Source organism: Chanodichthys erythropterus, chromosome 11, assembly GCF_024489055.1.
Source record: "Chanodichthys erythropterus isolate Z2021 chromosome 11, ASM2448905v1, whole genome shotgun sequence".
Lineage (NCBI taxonomy): Eukaryota > Metazoa > Chordata > Actinopteri > Cypriniformes > Xenocyprididae > Chanodichthys > Chanodichthys erythropterus.
In genome coordinates, this window is record NC_090231.1 from 53,858,210 (window position 1) to 53,880,294 (window position 22,085).

Below are 22,085 nucleotides of genomic sequence, written 5' to 3' on the forward strand. Positions count from 1 at the left end.
TAAATAAGGAACTGCTTGAAGCAAGCTAGTGGTTTGCTGGACGCTAGACTCTACTTCCGCATTTGTCCACGGCACTGTTGTCATGTGGTTTCTACGTCAGTAAAGGCGGTAACAAAGGTAACTGACGTCATTGACAGGCGACTGCACTGCCCCGTGTCACTGTTTAGAATGGGAATTTTCTCATGATTTACAAGTAGTTGAAAACATTAGAGAAATTGTTAGTAATCAGCTGGACAAAATATATAACACTAGCCTAGTGGTTTTTGGATATTTTACTGAAAATTTTTTACATATTGTACCTTTAAATCGACAGCCCTAATATATATATATATAATATATATATATATATATATATATATATATATATATATATATATATATATATATATATATATATATATATATATATGGTGAAGTACACAGAGGAAGTGTTAAGACCCAGGAAGGATTTTCTTTCCACCTTCCGCTCCGTCTCGTGCACAGTTGTGAGCGCACAAGCCTTTGACCTTGACCTTTGATCACTGACCTTGAGCGCAGATGGACGCATTTGGTCCATCTAATAGACCTTTCTTTTCAAGTGCTCAGTTACTTGCACAGGTGTGCTGTTTTCCAAGTCCATACAGACACAAAAATTGGACTGCATATGGATAGTGTTCATCAGTGCCGATGGTGAAAAGTACATCATGCTGAGACAAGGACAAGGGAAGCATACTTTTGGCTTTAGGTAGGCTGGACCAGTATAAGTGTGAGGAGGGTAACCTGAGGGCGAGCGCTCAGCCGCTCTTGTTTTTACGGTTTGGCCTCCATGCGCTTTGGGACCTTAGTAAACCAGCTGCTTCAAGTGTGACCAACCAACACTTACTGCTGTGCTTTTCTTGTTCCTCGGACAAGATTACTTTCCAAACAGTGCACAGACAGCTTGATTAATAGAGGGGTCCGCTGAGGTGCCCGCCACAGTATATTTTTACACTTACTTACGCTCATTTCGTTCGCATAGACTTTCATGCCCTGATCCCTCCCCGCAGGAGGCCGCCGGTTCATAAAAAACATACGGCTCTTTGAGACGATGTCTGCAAAAACTCATTAAAGATTCTAGATGTGTTTGAGAGCTGATGGACAAGGTCACTTCTAGACTAACTCGCTTTCATGTGTGTGTGGACGTCAGTCACGTAGTGATGCAACATTCATTAAAAGATTTATGTAAATGATATAGAACGATCTTACTGAGGATTCTGTGTATTTGTAGCTGAAGCTGTGATGTACATGCTCTATATGGTCTCAGCTGTCTTAAACTCTTCAGCTCAGTGCATTGACCTTTTTGCTACTTTTATTTGTATGCATAGTGAGAGATAGGACAGGAAATTATGGCAAATTATGGATATTTTTGTGTCTAGTCCAATGACTTTCATGCATTTTGCTACATTTTCCAAATACGATTTGTGCCACTGTGCATCCATGTAAAAAGCTTCCTATACATGTGTGTGTAGGTCAGGCATCAGGAAGAGCTGACAGCGGAGCTGCAGAGAGGATTTGACCAGAAGGAGAAAGAGCTGAAGGAATGGAAAGAGCGATGGTACTCCATCTCAGAGAGCCTTCGGCATGCACAAACGCAGCTCCAGCAGGCCCAGGACAGCCGAGACCGGGCCGTCAGCAGCCTGAAACTACAGCAGGAGAAGAACTGCAGCCTGCAGGATGATGTGGACAAACTACACATAGCGGTGAGGGCAGGGATACGAAACACTAGGGAAAAAGCAGAGAGTAGAATTAAAGAATCAAAGTCAAAGGTCAAAATTCACACCTTCACAGTCAGTCGATTCACATATTTAATGGAAGGACTTTAGTATGTGTGTGTGAATAGTGTGATCAGTTTGAAACAAATCATACAAACAGAATGAAGCAGTTATAAAGTCAACAAATGCATTAACTCTTTCCCTGACAGCGTTTTTGAAAAAAGTTCCTAGCCAGCTCCAGCATTTTTTATCATTTTCACAAAACGTTCATTTTAAATAAGGCATTAAACATTTAATTAAAATGCATGCTTTAACCTGTTAACTCTTTACAGTCTACTTAAAATAGAAAATGTATATAGGAAAATGTAGAAGAGGAGTGAGATTATAAATGTAAAGCTAAGGATGGGGATGTTGAAGAGCTGTGATAGAGACCAGAGAAAAGACTGAAGGAAATAAATGAGGAAGAACAGTGGCGAGTGGATGGCTAGAGGTCAACAGGTCGCCTGACTGTGGCCCCATGACCTCTCCTCATTCACACATCAGCACACAGGGGACCAATTAAGCTCAGCTTCACATCAGTGTCCAATCAGCAGAGCAGCAAAGGAAATGAGCTTTTTCAGCTCCTTTTTTTTTCATAATTTTTAATCAAAATGTCATAATTGGATCTTCCAGTTAAATGACGGACTTCTATCTGCATCAAAAGTACCGACTTCGGTACCAACTGAAATTTAAAAAATGTGACAATACCAGCATTTCCCATAGCATTTTGTGCACTGTTGAGCGGATTCGTAAACACCTCTGATTGGCCAGTGTGTTCACGAGCTCAACAGAAATGTCTGTGATTGGCTTCAATGATCAACGCTTCAAAAATGGACATCTTTGATGCTCTTCACCGAGCGCTTACACAGATACACACAGGAGTGTTTGAAAGCAGGCGTCAATCAGCAGATATGTTAGGGATCCGCTGATTGACACCTGCTTTCAAACGCTCCTGTGTGTATCTGTGTAAGCACTCAGTGAAGAGCATCAAAGATGTCTTTTTACAACATGATTTTGAAGTGTTGATCAATAGCACTCAAAATGCAATGAGGGAAATGCTGGTATCTATATTATAAATGTAAAAAATGTGACGATAATGCAATGACTTTTGACAACACTACTGCTGACATATTCCAGACTTATCCAATCATCAAGTCAGCTTAAACCCCGCCCCTTTCTTACAATTGGCAGCATGTTCGCATTCAGATCTGCCTCCATCCAATCAAAAACTGATGAATAGAACTACCTTTGTTTGTTTTTTCCGATAATCTGTTTCACTCAGATGTATGAAAGAAAGGATCTGTTGCTGCTTCTCTTACATCATGACTTTAAGCATTCTGCTGTCCTTATGCAATAGTTAAACTTGAGGAATTCACCTATTACTCAAGCTTATAACCTTCACATGACCCCAAATACCAACCCTTACAACTGACTCACCACAAATCCTTACAAAATGTTCAGAGAACCCCTGCTGCTTGAATTTGTGTTGTGTCTTCCTTTATGATTACCGTAGGCAATATGATTAGACGACCTATCCTCTGCTTTATATCCTGCATCCACTCACAGAAATGCACTAAAATCATATTTTATTTGAAGTTGGATCATTCCGTTTGGAATAAAGGGGGGAATTGTACTTTAGCAGATAATTATGTGTAATCCACAATCATTTCCAATAATAACAGACAAAGTGATTTGAGCCCAATTTGCCATTTAATGTGAGAAAAGCTGTTGCTCGCTCCCTAAAAATTGGACCATTTCCTTAAATCGTCAATTTGCCCTGCATCCAGAATGCATGGAGGACAGAAAGAATGGAACATCATATTTCAGTACTGTCCTCATATAGAAACGGAAGATGATTTTTTTTTTTTTTTTCTTCTTTGTTTTGTTTGTTTTGAACCCTGCTGTTTTTAATTGATGCCTGTTCAGGGTCTTTTAGCCTGGTCAGCATGAAGACAAACTGGAAGCTTTGAACCAGGAAGCAGAATTTTTAAAGGGATAGTTCACCCAAAAAATAAAAGTTATCCCATGATTTACTTACCATTTTGGTGAATTTTCATGATCAAATTTTGAAGACAAAAAAAAGATGCACCCATCTATAAAAAAATTAATCCATACAACTTCAGGGGGGTATTAAAGGCCTTCTGAAGTGAATCGATGCGTTTGTGTAAGACAAAAAAAGTAACTCCCTAAAAAATTAACTAATTGCATTCCATTACTTTTGCATTACTTTTTATCCTGCATTACTTTTGCTTGCTTGTTTGTTTTTTAATAACATAAATAAGTTCTATTTTTTGCAAATATAAAGGCCCTTTCACACCAAAAGTGAAATGAATAAGCCTCAGGCTGAAGGGAATGCAAATTCACACCTGTACAGTAGAGGGCGCAGCTCAAACTTTATGCCATTCTGGATTAAAGAAGAATTGGACACAGGAGAAGAAAGTTCAACACTCTTACTTCAGCAATAAAAACTAACAAAAAAAAAAGAACAAAAAAAAACAAATACAAATGTAATGTTTAAAGGGTTAGTTCACCCAAAAACAAAAATTCTGTCATTAATTAATCACTCTCATATCGTTCCAAACCTGTAAGATCTTTGTTTATCTTCGGAACACAAATTAAGATATTTTTGATGAAATCCGAGAGCTTTCTGAGCTCTCATTGACTGCAAAGTTATTACCACATTTAAGGCCCAGAAAGGTAGTAAAGCCATTAAAATAGTCCATGTGACTAAAGTGGTTCAACCTTAAAGTTATGAAGTGATGAGAATACTTTTGTGCACAAAAAACAAACAATTATACCAGGGGTCTCAAACTCAAATTGGCGGGGGGCCGTTTCTGTGATTGACACCTCATAGGAGGGCCATATTAACATTCAAGCGCAAGAAAGCACAACATTTCAGAAAGTTTACTTTCCTTTGCATTATTTCTCACTTTACTTCAAATTTCATTAGGCCTACTAATACATTTTATACCTATAGTATAAATATTTTATTTACCATACTAAATGTAAACAGCAGTGTTTCTCTCATTGTTACAGAGAGTAATATAATGATATAATACTATTACTAATATAATACTACTAATATACTAATATAATACTAGGCCTACTAGTATAATACTATTAATTGCAATAGTCTGGTGCAACTTCTCACATCCAACAAGGTGCATGGAATAAAAAAACAAACAAATGTAATTTAGGAACAAAATCAGCAACACTTGTGGCGTGGAGGGGTCAGAAATGAACAAAAAACTGGAGCTATATCAACTTTATTTTGACAAAAAAAAAAAAAATCTCTCATTGTTACATACATTATTAGTTTTTAACATTTACACAGCTGAGACACATTTCTCCAAGATGCCGTTTGAGCATCGGTAATGTTTACTGGTAGCATTGGGCGCATTTCGGTGGTTTAAATCAACACTCATGACTTAAAGTTGAGTGATTTTACTATAATTTAGGCGAGCGCGCTCATAATAGAAGCGACGCGGTTGAGAGCGCGGCTCATGGTTGCGTAGCAACGACAGACGCCACTGGAGCGAAAGCAAAAAGGAGAATGCGGCGCGGCCGCTTATGTGACGCGATATGTGAATGCCCCCTTTGAACGGCGACTTTTTCTTTGCATATCAGACAGGTAGCAACTAGAGAATAATAATAATAATAAATATAGCTGCAAGCAGCAATTACGGGGCCAAGCACAAAAATGGCACAAGAAGCAAGCCAACATGGCTGGGAGCATCAGACCAGCAGTAGTGAGCAATTAGAAAAAAAGTTATTAGCATTTTTGTCAATTTTGTTATATCTTTTGACCACAAGCTGGCGCTGGTCCGAAACTTCTCAGGCTCCTTCAGTGCATTGTCCTGATGACCCATACCAAATTTATGAATTTTGGTCAAACCCATCAGAAGTTATAAGCAAAAATGGCATTTTTAATATCTCCACTCCAGTAGGTGGCGCTGCGCCGAAACAGAGTATGCTGCCTCAGGTCATGCTTGTGAAGACACATACCAAGTTTGGTCTGAATATGTCAAAGCACTGAAGAGATACAGCTTCAAGAGTCGTTTTTGCATCATGCCTCAAATTCTTTGCTCTGGTATACGAAAACGGTTTGACATATCGACTTGAAATCCATAACTTTTTGTCGGCATGGTCTGACGATGACACGGTTCAATTTTGGTGAAAATCGGAGCAACGGTCTAGGAGGAATTCGAAAAAGTAGGTTTTTAAAGAAAAACAATATGGCGGACAGGAAGTTTAGCTGACTATAGCAAATGTGATATCTATGTTCTCAGCATGACCCAAGGAATCTACTGAGACCAGTTTCATTACAATTGGTGAATACAGTCAAAAGTTATTAGCATTTTTGTAAATTATGTTATAACTTTTGACCACGAGGTGGCGCTGGTCTGAAACTTCTCAGGCTCCTTCAGGGCATTGTCCTGATGACCCATACCAAATTTATGAATTTTGGTCCAACTCATCAGAAGTTATGAGCAAAATAACAATTTTTCATATCTCCACTCCAGTAGGTGGCGCTGCACCGAAACACTGTATAATGCCTCAGGTCATGCTTGTGATGACATGTACCAAGTTTGGTCTAAATATGTCAAAGCATTGTAGAGATACAGCTTCAAGGGTAATTTTTGCATCACATCTCAAATTCTTTGCTCCGGTATACGAAAACGGTTTGACTTATCGACTTGAAATCCATAACTTTTTGTCGGCATGGTCTGAAGATGACACGGTTCAATTTTGGTGAAAATTGGAGCAACGGTCTAGGAGGAGTTCGAAAAAGTAGGTTTTTGAAGAAAAACAATATGGCGGACAGGAAGTTTAGCTGACTATAGCAAATGTGATATCTATGTTCTCAGCATGACCCAAGGAATCTACTGAGACCAGTTTCATTACAATTGGTGAATACAGTCAAAAGTTATTAGCATTTTTGTAAATTTTGTTATAACTTTTGACCACAAGGTGGCGCTGTGCCGAAACTTCTCAGGCTCCTTCAGGGCATTGTGCTGATGACCCATACCAAGTTTTGTAAAGATACGTTAATGCGTTCGTAAAATACAGCATTTTAGCACAAAATTCAAAATGGCCGACGGCCAAAATGGCCGATATGGGAAAATTGGATATCATTCGACTCGGCATGATTCCCCGAATCCAACGAGACCAAATTTATGATTTTTGGACAAACCCATCAGAAGTTATAAGCAAAAATACCCATTTTTCATATCTCCGCACCAGTAGGTGGCGCTGCACCGAAACACTGCATGGTACCTCAGGTCATGCTTGTGATGACATGTTCCAAGTTTGGTCTGAATACAATAAAGCGTTGCGGAGATACAGCCTTACTTCTGTTTTCGCAAGCACTACGTACAATTCGTTCGTTAGTTTTTTGAAAACGGTTTGAGGAATCAACTTGAATTCCATAACTTTTTGTCAGCATGGTCTGAAGATGATCTGATTCAATTTTCATGAAAATCGGAGTAACGGCCTAGGAGGAGTTCGAAAAAGTAAGTTTTTCAGAAAATTCAAAATGGCGGAAAAATTTTCATGACGGAAAATGACGTCATATGGTGCGTTCGATTCGTCTTGAGGCAAGGAATAAGAGGAAAAAAGAATTGTGTTTCTAGCCCTTATGGTTCAAAAGTTATTAACATAAATATAAGTGCAAATTTGGACAGCTGGTGGCGCTAGAGGGATTGAGTTAGAGACTCCAAATTTGCTATGGACAAAGGTCAGACTGTCCTCTGACTGTGTGCCAAATTTCACAACTTTCCCGCAAGCGGTTCTATGGGCTGCCATAGACTTCAAGAGCGGAAGAAGAAGAAGAAGAAGAATAATAAGCGTACGGAACGCCAACAATAACAATAGGTGCCTAAGCACCTTCGGTGCTTGGCCCCTAATAATAATAAATTAGCGGGCCGGATTATGTTTTATTTTTGAGATCAGTTGCGGGCCGGGTAGAGGGGGAGGGCAGGCCGTAAATGGCCCGCGGGCCGGCAGTTTGAGACCACTGCCTTAAACCTTACCCTTAAACCTACCCATACCACCAAAGCTTTCCCTAACCGTACCCGTACCCGTACCCCACCTCAATAGCAGCAAAAGTGTTTTGCAATTCAATATGGACCCAATAAGTACATTGTACTTATTTTTTGATGTAAATACAGAGTAGTTAAGGCCACTTAATATGAAGTGGGTCCTTCTAATTACATAACTTGTGTTAATGTGTTACCACCAACATCGGATGTGACGTCTGAGGCAGGACTGTTTTCTAAAAGAGAAGGTGCTTAGAAGTTATTTAGAAAAACTTCAGTGTCTTTTTTACTTGTTTTACTTTGCACTAGTTTTATTGACTGTTTATCCAATAGTCTGCTGCTCAATTGGAATAAACAAGTGCCGTATAATGTGTTGTGTAAATAAAGCCGCGAGCAGGTCTAGATCAGAGAGAGATCAGAGAGAGCTTAAGACTGATGAGCATCAATACACTACCTGCTACACCCTCTCCAGCCTCCATGATCTGCACATAAACACATCCACTGAGCGGTATGATGCAACCTGACCGACAATAAGATATCTTGCATCTCTATTCCTATGCACAAACAGCTGGTTGAACAGGAGTCCACGATCTCTAGGCTGCAGTGCGAGCTACATGAAGCAGAGCAGCAGAGGAATCTTCTGGCATCCAGAATATCTGAGCTGAACTGTGACATCCAACATCAGGAGAAAGAATACAAGCAGCTCACAGAGCAACAAAGAGCAGAGCAGGACGAGGTACAAAGCACCACATACTTTGGTAAAACAGTGTCTTGTAAGGCTCCTGTAGAATAAAACCTGTCTGTGTGGTAGGTGTCCAACAGAGATGAGACGATTCTGAGACTGACAGCAGACCTGCGGGCTGCTCAGGAGAGTCTGACTGCTACACAAGAGGAGGTGAGAAAAACCTGTCAATCATTTGGTCCGCTCACTTTTTCTCTGTTTTTTAAAGGTATCTTTTATATACGCACATTAAAAATACAGTCACCTACACTATTATACAAGAGTTTGGGGTCAGTATGACTTTTTAGTGTTTTTGAAAGTTTCGGCCCCACTTTATATTAGGTGGCCTTATCTACTATACTTACATGAAAAAATAAATACAATGCACTTATTGTGTATTGCGAACCCATTTGCTACTATTGAAGTGGGATACGGGTAAAGTTAGCGACAGGTTTGGTGGTATGGCTAGGTTTAAGGGTGGGTTAAGGTGTAAGGGATGGGTCAACGGTGTAATTATAAATGTAATTACAGATGTAATTACATGCAGGTTTTTTTAAAAATATAAGTACAATGTTAAAACATGCATGTACTTAATAAGTGCATTGTATCAAATGATCAATTTAAATATAAGTACATGGTAGTTAAGGCCACCTGCATTTATAAACAGTAAAATACAGTGAAAACTTTTAAATATTATTACCATTTAAAAGAACTGTTTTCTATTTTAATATATTTTAAATGGAATTGATGGTAAAGCTGATCAATACCCCAGTCTTCAGTGTCACATGATCCTTCTGAAATCATTCTAATATGCTGATTTGCTGCTCAAGATACATGTTTGTTAAAAAAAAATCTGACTGACGCCATTTACTTTAATGTTTACTTTCATGTTTGAGCGTTTTTAGCATCCATTGGAATGAATTAAAAACGCTCGCTCTGCTCCACGCCATTGGACACGCACCTCAACATTGTGAAGTCTGTCAGGCATCGTCTATCAGCCCAACCCTAATTCACACATTGATCACACTGAGCATGTGTTTATATGTATATCACTTTTTAAAAAATGGTGTACTTTACTTTGAAACTATTTTTACTCAGAAATTGCTAGTACATTTCAAATGGCAAGTAATACATTGAATTAAATGACTATAAGACTGAAATAGTTTTTTCTTGTAAAAAGTCCTCCAGTAATCTTTGTTTTATTTACAACTTTGAAAAAATAATTTTTACATTAAGTAAACGTGGTCAGTCACACTGAATTTTAAGGATATTGCACTGTAAAACCCAATAAGTTACGGTAACTCAAACAATTTGAGGAAACCAATTGCCGTAAACCATTTAGGTTTTAAAACCAATAAGTATGAGTACTGTAAACTCATATATATTGAGTTAAATTCATTTATATTTTAGTGTTGGTTTAGTTCACTTTCAAATAACATTTTCCTGATAATTTACTCACCCCCATGTCATCCAAGATGTTCATGTCTTTCTTTCTTCAGTCGAAAAGAAATTAAGGTTTTTGATGAAAACATTCCAGGACTATTCTCCTTATAGTCGACTTCAATGGCCAGTTTCAGTGCAGCTTCAGAGGGCTTTAAACGATACCAGACGAGGAATAAGGGTCATTTTCAAAAAAAAAAAATGTAAATGTATATGCTTTATATAAACAAATGATCGCCTTCCATGTGCCTCCGTCAAAACCACATTTTCGTATTCTTCAAAAAGCTTACAAAAAAAAATGGAACTGGCACTGCGTTCATTCTGTAAGTTTGTTTATATAAAGCATATACATTTACATTTTTTACAAAAATGACCGATCGTTTCACTAGATAAGACCCTTATTCCTCGTCTGGTATCGTTTAAAGCCCTTTGAAGCTGCACGGAAACTGTAATTTTGACCTTCAACCGTTTGGGCTCCATTAAAGACCATTATAAGGAGAATAATCATGGAATGTTTTCTTCAAAAACCTTAATTTCTTTTTGACTGAAGAAAGAAAGACATGTACATCTTGGATGACATGGGGGTGAGTAAATTATCAGGAAAATTTTATTTGAAAGTGAACTAATCCTTCAAGTTTATTTTATTTCTTCAGTTGGAATTCAGGTAAAAAATCGAACTACTGTTAGGCCGCATTTACATTACCTGGTTCACGTGACCCAATACAATTTTTTTCCTCCCATGTTGCACAGATGGTATATGACCCACAAAGCACATGGATTATGTACCACTTAATTATTTCTTATTTCTATTACGTACGTCATAGAAAAAGCAACAGTGGCGATTGATGTCAACAGAGGTGGACACCGTGGTCACATGACTCTTTTTCAATGGCGCAATGGGGGACAAAGGCTCAACACAATATTTTCTGACCCTTAAACATGGTATTATCTGTCTGAGTCCATTGCAAATCATGCCGTTTTTACAGTTTTTCTGGGTTATTACATCTACCTTGGGTTGTTTTGCCAAGTGTTAGTGTAAAGGCAGATATTGGATATGGGTCACTTTTAAAAGAAGATGCAAGCTAGTTGTCAAAAAAATCAGGGCCGGGTTTCCCCAAAACGTTGTCTCTTAGCGCGTTACCAAGACTATAAAGGTAGACCTTAACTGAATATGTACCATTTGTAGGCGTGTTCCCCGAACTATACCTTATGAGGTTGCTTAAGGTATATCTTCTTAAGTGCGACGTTACCAAGTGCTGTCCATGACGGCGGTGCTGAATTGGTTGATATCGATGGCTCGAGAATTTATAATTCACTCTATACAGGGGCTGCTTCACTGCATTATTTGAGAATTCAGTGTTCTTAATAAAAAGAAGCACTTCAGAAATAGAAATTGCATTTATCAGGACTCATGGGATGTTATAAAAGTAATCCTAATTGCAAACTAAATCTATATTGTAATTTATCTATATTCTGGGGGCGCAGAGCCCTCATCAGCGTGAGTTTAACACTAGAAGTCCCAGAGATTTGTAACCCTCCTTTAGCCAAGTGGATGCTAACTGGCTAGTCTTTTGGCTATCATTAGCATCAATTCATGTGTAAATATGGTCATTACCTGAGCAATCTGCAGGGGGGTTGGGGGTGTGTGTGTGAATGGTTGCTGGTGGCTTGTTTGTATGTGTGGGGGAGGGAGGGCTGCTAAAAGCAGAGAACTTGATTGACCATGGGCCGGTTTCAGAAAGGAGGTTTAGTGAAAACTCTGAGTATGTTAACCCTGAAATGAGGGAGTGCAAGTGATGTTTAAAAAGTTAACTCACTCATTCACACTGCAAAAATGCTTTTCATACTAAGTATTTTTTTTTATCCTATTTTAAGTAAATTAAAAAAAAAAATCTTAAATCAAGATGGATTTTCTATATGAGAAAATTATATATGATATTTAGTCTTGTTTCCTGGGGGGATCTAAATTAAGTGCATTTTACTTAAGTAAAATGATCTGCCAGTGTGGTAATAAAAATAATCTTAATGCAAACGGAAAGTGTTGGAGTGTCTACCCAGGTGAAAAAAAAAGTGCCGTAAAATACACTTTATTTTAGTACACTTTTACACTTCCATAATATCCAGTGCTCTATTTCTGTGCACTTATTTTGTACTTAATATACTAAAAGCTCTTCTTTAGTACTTCTTAAGATAATCTTAAGAACATCTAAGTGTACTCAACTAAGCTATTTTGAGACACCATGAATTTGAACTAAAATGTGCTTTTAACATACTATCTCTGTATAGAAAAATGTTTTAAGTTACCACTTGTAGTACACTTGAAACCATCTTTCAAACACTTTTAAAAATGGACTTATGATGTATTTCAAATATAAGATTAATATATAATGAATATATACAAAATGTATTTATAATATATTGCCAGGCAGTGCCAGGATTGTGAGTGATTGCTGGAATGTACTCACTCACTTTTTAATATTATTTGTAAATATGTGTACAAATGGTTGGTTTCTTTATTTTATTGTGTACTATTTTTATCAATAGATCTCAGCAACAAAGTAAAAAAAACATGTGTGTTGATTTCTCCCTAAGATGGCAAAGTGAAACACAAGTTTCCTTGAAGTGGCTCAGCATGGCCCCACATTGTTTACATAACAAAAGCAACTGTTCACAGCTGATTAAGGATATTAGCCTAAAGACATCCAGCCCATCGGCTGTCCTGCGGGTTTTATAGGTAGAAAAGCCAAATGGCTGCTCTCTGGGACTTCTAGTGTTAAGGCGACCGTTATTTAGAACAAAGTTTTAATTCCTTGGAGACGCGCCATGCAGCTGACAGACATGTAGGTATTGCGTTTATATTGTTTTTTTAAATATTCACAAACTTGTTAATTATATCATGAATTTCATGATATTTTCCGATTGTAAAATATGCAGAATGTGTTTTGGGGCGCGATGAATTTTCACAGCAGTTAGAGCTGTTGTATATACGAATTCTTCCACGAAATACATAAAAGTATGTGGCCGGTGAACTGGGAGAAGAATAGAGTAAACTTTATTGTTTCATAAACAATATGATTCTGATATGAATAAAACACTTTGTCAAATTATAATTGAAAGGGTTATTGTTGCAGCTTCCGTAGACATCAGTGTATGCAATAACAAACTATACATGTCTTTTTTATGCAGTAGCCTACTTAATTCAAATGTGTATTTAAATTTCTGAAACCTAAAATAAAGCGCGATGAGGTTAAAAACACAGAATAGTTATGATTCTGGATCAGTGCTAAAGCACATTTGAATTTTTTGGATTTTATTCTTTGCCATAATCCTAATCGAACACTGGGTGTATTATAGCTTTAGAATTATATTCGTATTGACTGTCAACAGTGATAAGGTAGAGCTAAGAGTGCTCCAGACCAACCTTACGAAAGTATGACTTACAGAAGGTATTCTTAACTAAGAATGTTTGAGGAAACACGTATTAGCGTTAAGGTACAGCTTAAGGTATAATTTAAGAACGACGTAGAGTTAAAGGAACACTCCACTTTTTTTGAAAATAGGCTCATTTTCCAACTCCCCTAGAGTTAAACAGAGTTTTACCGTTTTCGAATCCATTCAGCCGATCTCCGGTTCTGGCGGTACCACTTTTAGCATAGCTTAGCATAGTTCATTGAATCTGATTAGACCGTTAGCATCACACTTAAAAATGACCAAAGAGTTTTGATATTTTTCCTATTTAAAACTTGACTCTTCTGTAGTTAAATCGTGTACTAAGACCGACAGAAAATGAAAAGTTGTGATTTTCTAGGCTGATATGGCTAGGAACTATACTCTCATTCAGGCGTAATAATCAAGGAACTTTGCTGCCGTATCATGGCTGCAGCAGTGCAATGATATTACGCAGCGCCCGTGAGCCTCTGCTTGCACAGGGAACGTGCCCTGCAACCATGGAGACGTTTGTGAGAGACGCTGCGTAATATCATTGGCCTGCTGCAGCCATGGTACGGCAGCAAAGTTCCTTGATTATTACGCCGGAATGAGAGTATAGTTCCTAGCCATATCAGCCTAGAAAATCGCAACTTTTCATTTTCTGTCGGTCTTAGTACACGATTTAACTACAGAAGAGTCAAGTTTTAAATAGGAAAAATATCAAAACTCTTTGGTCATTTTTAAGCGCGATGCTAACGGTCTAATCAGATTCAATGAACTATGCTAAGCTATGCTAAAAGTAGTACCATCAGACTCAGAGATCGGCTGCATGGATTCGAAAACGGTAAAACTCAACTGTTTAACTCTAGGGGAGTTGGAAAATGAGCCTATTTTCAAAAAAAGTGGAGTGTTCCTTTAAGACGGTTTCGGGAAACCCAGCCCTGATATAGTCAACAAAGTGGAACTGGGCTTTAAGACCAGCCATGGAAATGTGGCCTTATATTAGACGTCTGCATGTGAAGGCCTCTGTGGGCCGAATGCGGGTAGGATCAAGGACACGGGCCGTCCGGTCCATCCACTCTCACTCACACACTAAAGATGGACCTGACGCCCGCTCGTCTCCCGTTTCCCTGTGCACTCTGAGCCAAACTTTTGCATAACCTGTCAATTGAAGTAGAAGCCTGTGCTGGTTTATTTATACATCTCAGACTGGTCAGTTATTTGTTTGGCAGAGTGTCCTTGTACGTTATAAATGGGACAAACCTGTCACTTCAGTGCTGACTGGATGTTTTGAGTTCTTTGAGAGATTTTCTTTTTCATATTTATTAATTTATTTTGACTTTTTTCAGAGCGAGCGAGCAGTGAATAATGCATTGGATTCTGCTCCATGTACTGTTTTTATCATTAGCATTCAGCCCCAGTTATCTTCCGAACTTATGAGTGCCTGTGAAATGTTTGTGATGTTATTTATTTATGTTGCCCTCTCAATTATTCATTTGTTTATTTATTCATGGCAGAACTAACTGCAATTGGAAAATTCATTTTTGCTGAAGGGCACATCCAACCCCCCCACCACACCTCAATCCGCTCCCCCTCTTCTAGCATGAAGGTTTGTTAGTAACTGCTTCATGTGGCATTTCCTAAGACTCAAGGGGAGATGTCATTTTAATCCAAGCAGACGGCTGAAGAGACAGACATAGAGAGAAAGAGAAAGAGAGTACTCCTTCAAAAAAAAAAAAAACTTCGTACTATAGGGGTGATGGTGCAGGATTATAGAGAGGCATGTAATGAAAGAGGGATGAATTTGAGAGGCCGTATATATCCACGGCTCTACGTGTCTCTGTGCCACAGCCGTGCTTCATGCTGAATTCCCTCAGGCTCCTGTGCTCTTCCTGCTTTTTTTTTTTTTTTTTTTTTTGTACATATTTGTTTATTTAAAAAAAATATGGCTTTATTATACTTATATCAGCTCCCAGTTGCATAAACATAGCCAATATGTTAAGACTGTGTCTTAAGTACTAGTATGACCAACTAGTGATTAGTCATTGGCAATCTGTTACTTTTTGGTTTCAAATTATTCCATTCTACGTTTTTATGTACTTGACATAAAACATTTATGAACAGTCTTAAAGAAAAGAAATGTGATGACTAACTTGTAAGACTGGTCTTAGCAGTTTATGCAACCGGCCCCAGCAGATGTCAATAAAGGTAATCTCAGCTTAATTTAACCCAGTTTACCTTGCTTAGATCTTTTCCACTGAATAATATATACTAAATATTGTATACTACTATTATATACTATGTATATTACAGTTTTTTTCAGTTGCTAAAAAGCATTGTTCAATACCGAAACCACTTTTTCAAAACTCTTCACACAGTCTGCATTACCAGCATGAATGTTGGCCAAATCTCACCTACAAAACTCACTCAGACCAACATAACACTGGCAACAATTCTCATTCAGAAAACACACATTTCATTCACAACACACTGGCCTAAAAAACACTAACAACATAATTGATGAACTTTTCTTTTTTAAAGTTTCAGTGATTTTCCACATAAATCAGTTCTTCATATAGAATATTGTAACACAATTTCACTTTATTGAAAGCATTTGTAACATGAATGAATCAGAAATTAATCAAAATTTCATTTTTTTTTTTTTTTTTTATATATGAATATAGTACTTGAAATTATAAGCAAAAGGTGAAAAAAGAGGGGGGGGGAAAAACTCAAGGGCTGCAATGATAATAAAAAAAATAATAAATAAAATACATTTTACACATTACTGTAACAACATGTGTAGTTGTTCATTATAGTACATTACAGTGATTATTCTAGTCTGATCTCTCTCTTGCATTGGAGTGGGTGGAATTTCAGCTAAAATTGCAATTAGCTTGTAATGATTTTTTTTTTTTTTTTTTTTTGGCTAGAAAATTGAGAATATTTTTAAATAATTACTGCATAAATGCTTGGAATTTGCCATCATTCTGTTTTGAATGTTTTTTTAATCATTTTGAATGCAGTGTGTTGGCATTAGAAAAATTTGCTAAAAATACTTAGTATTTTGCATGTTGTGGAGTACGAATGGGAAAAGAGTTCCTGAATTTTGAAAAGTCTGGTCACTGAATGCATTTTGTCTGAAAGCAATGAAAAATGGTTCACAGTTTGGATTGACTTTTGTTTTGCTGACTGTGTGAAGAGTTCTGAAAATGTGGTTTCAGTATTGAACAATGCTTGTTAGCAACTGAAAAAAACTGTAACTACCAGTCAAAACTAAGTATGTACTCTTTTTTTTTTTTTTTTTTTTTTTTTTACATTTTTGAAAGAAGTATCTTATGCTCACGAAGGCAGGGTTTATTTGATCAAAAATACAGTAAAAAATACTGTATTAAATTACTGTATTAGTTAAAAAAAAAAAAAAAAAAAAAGTTTTTTATTTAATATATTTTAAAACATAATTTATTCCTGAGATGATAATGCTGAATTTTCAACATCATTATTCCAGGCTTCAGTGTCACATGATCCTTCAGAAATCATTCTAATGTGCTGATTTGCTGCTGTTATAAATTGTTATTGGTGCTCAATTGTTAATAATGGTTCTTATTATTATGAATGCTGGAAACTGTGATACAAGCATATATATATATATATATATATATATATATATATATATATATATATATATATATATATATATATATATATATATATATATATATATATATATATATATATATATATTTATATATATATATATATATATTTATATATATATATATATATATATTTATTTATATATATTTATATATATATATTTATATTTATATATTTATATTTATTTATTTATATATATTTATATATATATATATATATATATATATATATATATATATATATATATATATATTATATTTATTTATATATATATATATATATATATATATATATATATATATATATATATATATATATATATATATATATATATATATATATATATATATATATATATATATATATATATATATATATATATATATATATATATATATATATATATATATATATATATATATATATATATATATATATATATATATATATATATATTTATATATTTATTTATTTATTTATTTTAAACTTACCCAAACATATAGAAGCTAGAATGATTTCTGAAGGATAAAAGTAAAAGTCAGCTTTTATCACAGGAATAAATTACATTTTGTAATATACTAAGATAGAAAATGGTTATTTTAAATTGTATGAATATTTCACTGCATTTTACTGTATTTTTAATCAAATTAATGCAGCCTTAGTGATCATAAGAGACTTCTTTAAAAAAAAAAGTTTAATTATTCCAAAGTTTTGTGTGTGTGTGTGTGCGTGTGTGTACGCATTATGGTTACATTATGGATTTGCTATACTTTATTATCTGCTACCAATAATCATAATACCAATGAATCTCAGCTAAATTTAACACAGTTTACCATGTACTTCTATATTTATTATTTAGTAATATTTATTTACAGATTTATGTTTACAGATTTTTTTTCCCCAATACCATGACCGAAAATGCATAAAGCAGAATCCAAAGATTCCAGCTAGGTTAAGATGAGATCCTGCTCTCTAGACACTGGCACTGGCTTTAAAAAACCCATATTACTTGACCATCAACATACATTTAATATTGTCATTGTGTGGCTGTGGCGTGTGTTTAGCTCACAGAGCAGATGCAGGAGGTCACGTCCAGGAGAGAGGAGGTTGTGGCCCTGCAGAAGGAGTTGAACAGTGTTCAGGAGATCCTGAAACAGAGAGAGGAGGTGATAGAGAAGAACAAACACAACACGACACAGCTCCAGCGAGAGACAGACTCTCTTTACAAACAGGTAAACACTAAAAATCACAAATTGGCCATTCTGGGTATTGAGACCTGAAATAAAATGTGGAGTAAGCATGAGTTTGGTCGTGTTGTTTCTGTGTGTTTAGCTGAAGGGTGTTTGTGAGGTCTCCGGTGAGCGCTCTCACGTGTAATATTTCCTGTCTGCTGCATCGACAAACCACACATAGGCATGGAATTCCAATTAACTCCCTTTAATTAGGCCCTCACTTGCTCATGGCACAGTTCCTTCATTTATTTTAATCTTGTTTATGCACCTTGATTGTTTCACAATATAGATTTTTTTAATTAGGGAAGATTGATTAAATTGCATTGATTCTCTGTCCTTATTAAAATGAACCCCCACCCCCCACTCTACTCTCACCCACCAGTGTTATTTTTCATAATTAGTGGCTGTGCCTTCAGCTTGGCTTTAAGTGTCTGTGTGTGTTATGAAAATAATGTTTATCATACTTTATTACAGCATCTGAAAGACTGTTGTATTGGCAACCACTTTATGAGCTAGTGGAGGTTTTATTAGAAGGTTGTGTGCTTTTTATTAGTCGCAGTTTCCTACAGAATTGTTCCTAACTACATCAATAATTCTGTATTTGTTTTGTTTTGTTCGTTTCGTAACTTTTATTACATGTTCTGTGATGTTGTTTAGTGGTCACATGACATGCAAGTAAATAGGTATGATATTTAATCTTTTATTAGTAAGTCTATTATTTCGGATTTGACATACATTTTTTTAATTTATATATTTATTATTTTATTATTTTTTAACTCTAATTATAAAAATAAAGTCAGAAATATATTACTGTTATAAATTATAATTAATAATTATAATTATGTATGATTAATTATAATGAATGTTTAATAATAATATAATAATTTTGATTTACACTACAAGTTACAATATTAATATTTATGTTTTAAATTCTTCGTTCAAACCCTTGAGCTTTAAATATTTCAGATCCTCAAACTACAACAGCCCGTTCACATCAAGAACGATAACTATATAGATGACTACAGCAATAACTGTAGCATCTACACCAACGCTCACTAAAGTTCTGTTTATTATAAGCACGCACTGCAGATGTTGTCTGTCACCAGTGTTGGAGGTAACGCGTTACAAGTAATGCGAGTTACGTAATCAGATTACTTTTTCAAGTAGCTAGTAAAGTAGAGCTTAGATTCTCTGCCCGAGCCCGGACTCAACGTATATTTCCCGTATTTTTAGTTTCGAGTTTAAGTTTTGTTTTGAAGAAAGATTTTCTTTAAAGTGAATTTCGTTTAGTATAAATTGTATCTTAATTTTAATACATTTATCAACCAATTGCCTGGATTTAATACATAAAAAGCAATATAGCAGATAATATAATAATGACATGGAGGCGCCGGAGCGCCGCGGTCACACTTACACCATCTGAAACTCGTAACACGCTGTCACCGAATTTACAAATGCACATCTTGCTTGTTGCTCACACACATATTATGTTGAAATAACAATATGTTGAAGTAACATTATTAATAATAATTAATCTTTAAGAATATTTGATTGAATGCTGAATGTTGTGCTTGTTCAATTTAATAAAATTAAAACTTTATCATAATTAAAATAATTGAATATTTAATATTGATCGGCCAATTTTTGCTCATTTATTAATAGTATTTATATAATATATAACTGCGCAGTAGTCCCCCCTGTAGCCTAAATGATCTAGCACAGCAGCACCTGGGTAAAAAAAAAAAAATCTGGCGCCGCCCCTGGTTATAACGGCCCACATATTAAAAATGGTCGGGTTTAAATCGGGCTCGGGCTCATAATTACAGTGAACATGTCGGGCCGGGCCGGGCTTGGACACAACGTGCTCGGGCTCGGGTTGGGTCGGGTTTGATTTGTTGGGCCCGATCTAAGCTCTATAGTAAAGTAACGATTTACTATTACATTTGGTGGGGGAAAACAAGTGACACGTGAAAGCCAAGTATGGTAACCCATACTCTGAATTTGTCCCCTGCATTTAATCCATCCAGTTAGTGCACACACATTAGGAGTAGTGAGTAGTGAACACACACACACACTGCAGATTGTGGACACACACGCCGGAGCAGCAGGCAGCCATTTTTGCTGTGGCACCCGGAGAGCAATTGAGGGTTGGGTGCCTTGCTCAAGGGCATCTCAGTCATTTCCTTCCAGTATTGAGAATCAAACTCGCAATCTTCGGGTTACCAGTCTGACTCTCTAACCATTTGCCCACAACTGCCCCTTTTTTACACAAAGTTGCTGCATTACTTTTTCAAATAAGTAACACAAGTTACTTTGTTTTCACTTTTGTTGTAAAAGATTTGTATTAAAAAAAAACAATAAAGCACGTCCAGCATAAATAACATAATATTGCTTTTCATAAAAAGTAACTAAGTAATACAATCAGTTACGTTTAAAAGTAACTTTCCCCAACACGGTTTAAATGCTTGTGCTCTTTAAAGCTGGGTGGATTACTGTTGGCTGGAAAAGTCATTATGAAAGTAATTCCAACAAAGTAGTTTGTCTGTGTCATTATCGTTATAGTTGGGGTTGGACAACTCTCGCAGATTTAGAACGATTATAAAAACTTTATAGTTGTCATTATAGTTATCATCCTTGATGTGAATGGGGGTTTAATGTCTTTAATGTCAAATTTTGCACTGGCAATCAACACTGATTTTCTTTACAAAATGTCTAAATGTATTTTCTTTCATGGTGGCATTAGATTATATTAGTAGATTGTTGTAACAGCAAACACTGACTGTGTAACACTTGAAGTCCTCAAGAAGATTCAGTGCAGCCACAGCGAGCATCTCAACCTCTGCTGTCTGCTTCACCTGATAAACACTTGATGCTGATCTGTAGAATTTTTAATCATGAAGCTCAGCTCAGCTCTTTTAATTTTGATCGATGACTCCGTTTATCCTTTACATAACACATTCCCATCTCTGTTCTACCCCTCCACCTCTTTCAGCACCCCTCCGCCTGGTATGAAAATGATATTAGAAACTAAATGAGATTTGAAATTGTGTGTTTGACAAGTGACTTGATGACAGGGTTTTATTGCAGGGCCTGATCCATGGAAATTTTATGCTAATAACACTGCTGGCCAACTGATGTAGTACGAAATTAATCAGTGGCGGAAAAGAGCGAGAGAGCTCCATAAAAAGTGTGTCTCCCCTCCCTCTCTGTCTGTCTGTTGGAGTCTCATCTGAAATAGCCATGGGCTGTTGTCTGTGTGATGAGTTTGCGACTGAAATAGGGACTTAGAAAATTACACTGAGTTTAGCACTGATTCATGCTGTAATGCCGCCATGCAGCACACTGCTGTCAACTCCCTCCAAGGACTCAACAAGGTGCACTCAGTAATTTTTTGTTTATGTTGCCTTGGCCCATATGTCATCTTGGGCTTATACTGACACCTAGAGGTGTGGATGCAGTGTCACGCAAAAGCTTTTAGTTAAAAATGCCATTATTGTAGAAATGCACTATTCTTAGCCAGCCATGATTCTTTTATTCTGCGAGAGAACATGTCCAAAACTAGGGGTTAGAGAGATAAAGTGAGTAGATTTGGGGTTAGATAGCTGGTCATGTGAACATGTCGGCCCACAACCTACTCCATGTAAAACAAAACATTTTATTGGGCTACTGATATACTGTAACTGGAGCTCATTTTTCAAAAGTCCTATTATATGAGCCAACTTGCATTTACTTCACCGAAAGCATCATTCGGCTGTCTCAAAACATTTCAATAATATAGTGATACAGAAATCTGTAGTCC

General features: G+C 36.3%; 1 protein-coding gene across 1 annotated transcript in view; it reads left to right on the forward strand.

Annotated features, from left to right (window-relative positions):
* LOC137030786 (polyamine-modulated factor 1-binding protein 1) overlaps nucleotides 1–22,085 on the forward strand; it is a 216,858-nt gene that overhangs the window by 137,408 nt on the left and 57,365 nt on the right. The window contains exons 8-10 of the mRNA XM_067401220.1: nucleotides 1,488–1,718; nucleotides 8,376–8,543; nucleotides 18,119–18,286. Coding sequence (XP_067257321.1) covers nucleotides 1,488–1,718; nucleotides 8,376–8,543; nucleotides 18,119–18,286 — 567 coding nt within the window. The remainder of the gene's footprint in view (nucleotides 1–1,487; nucleotides 1,719–8,375; nucleotides 8,544–18,118; nucleotides 18,287–22,085) is intronic.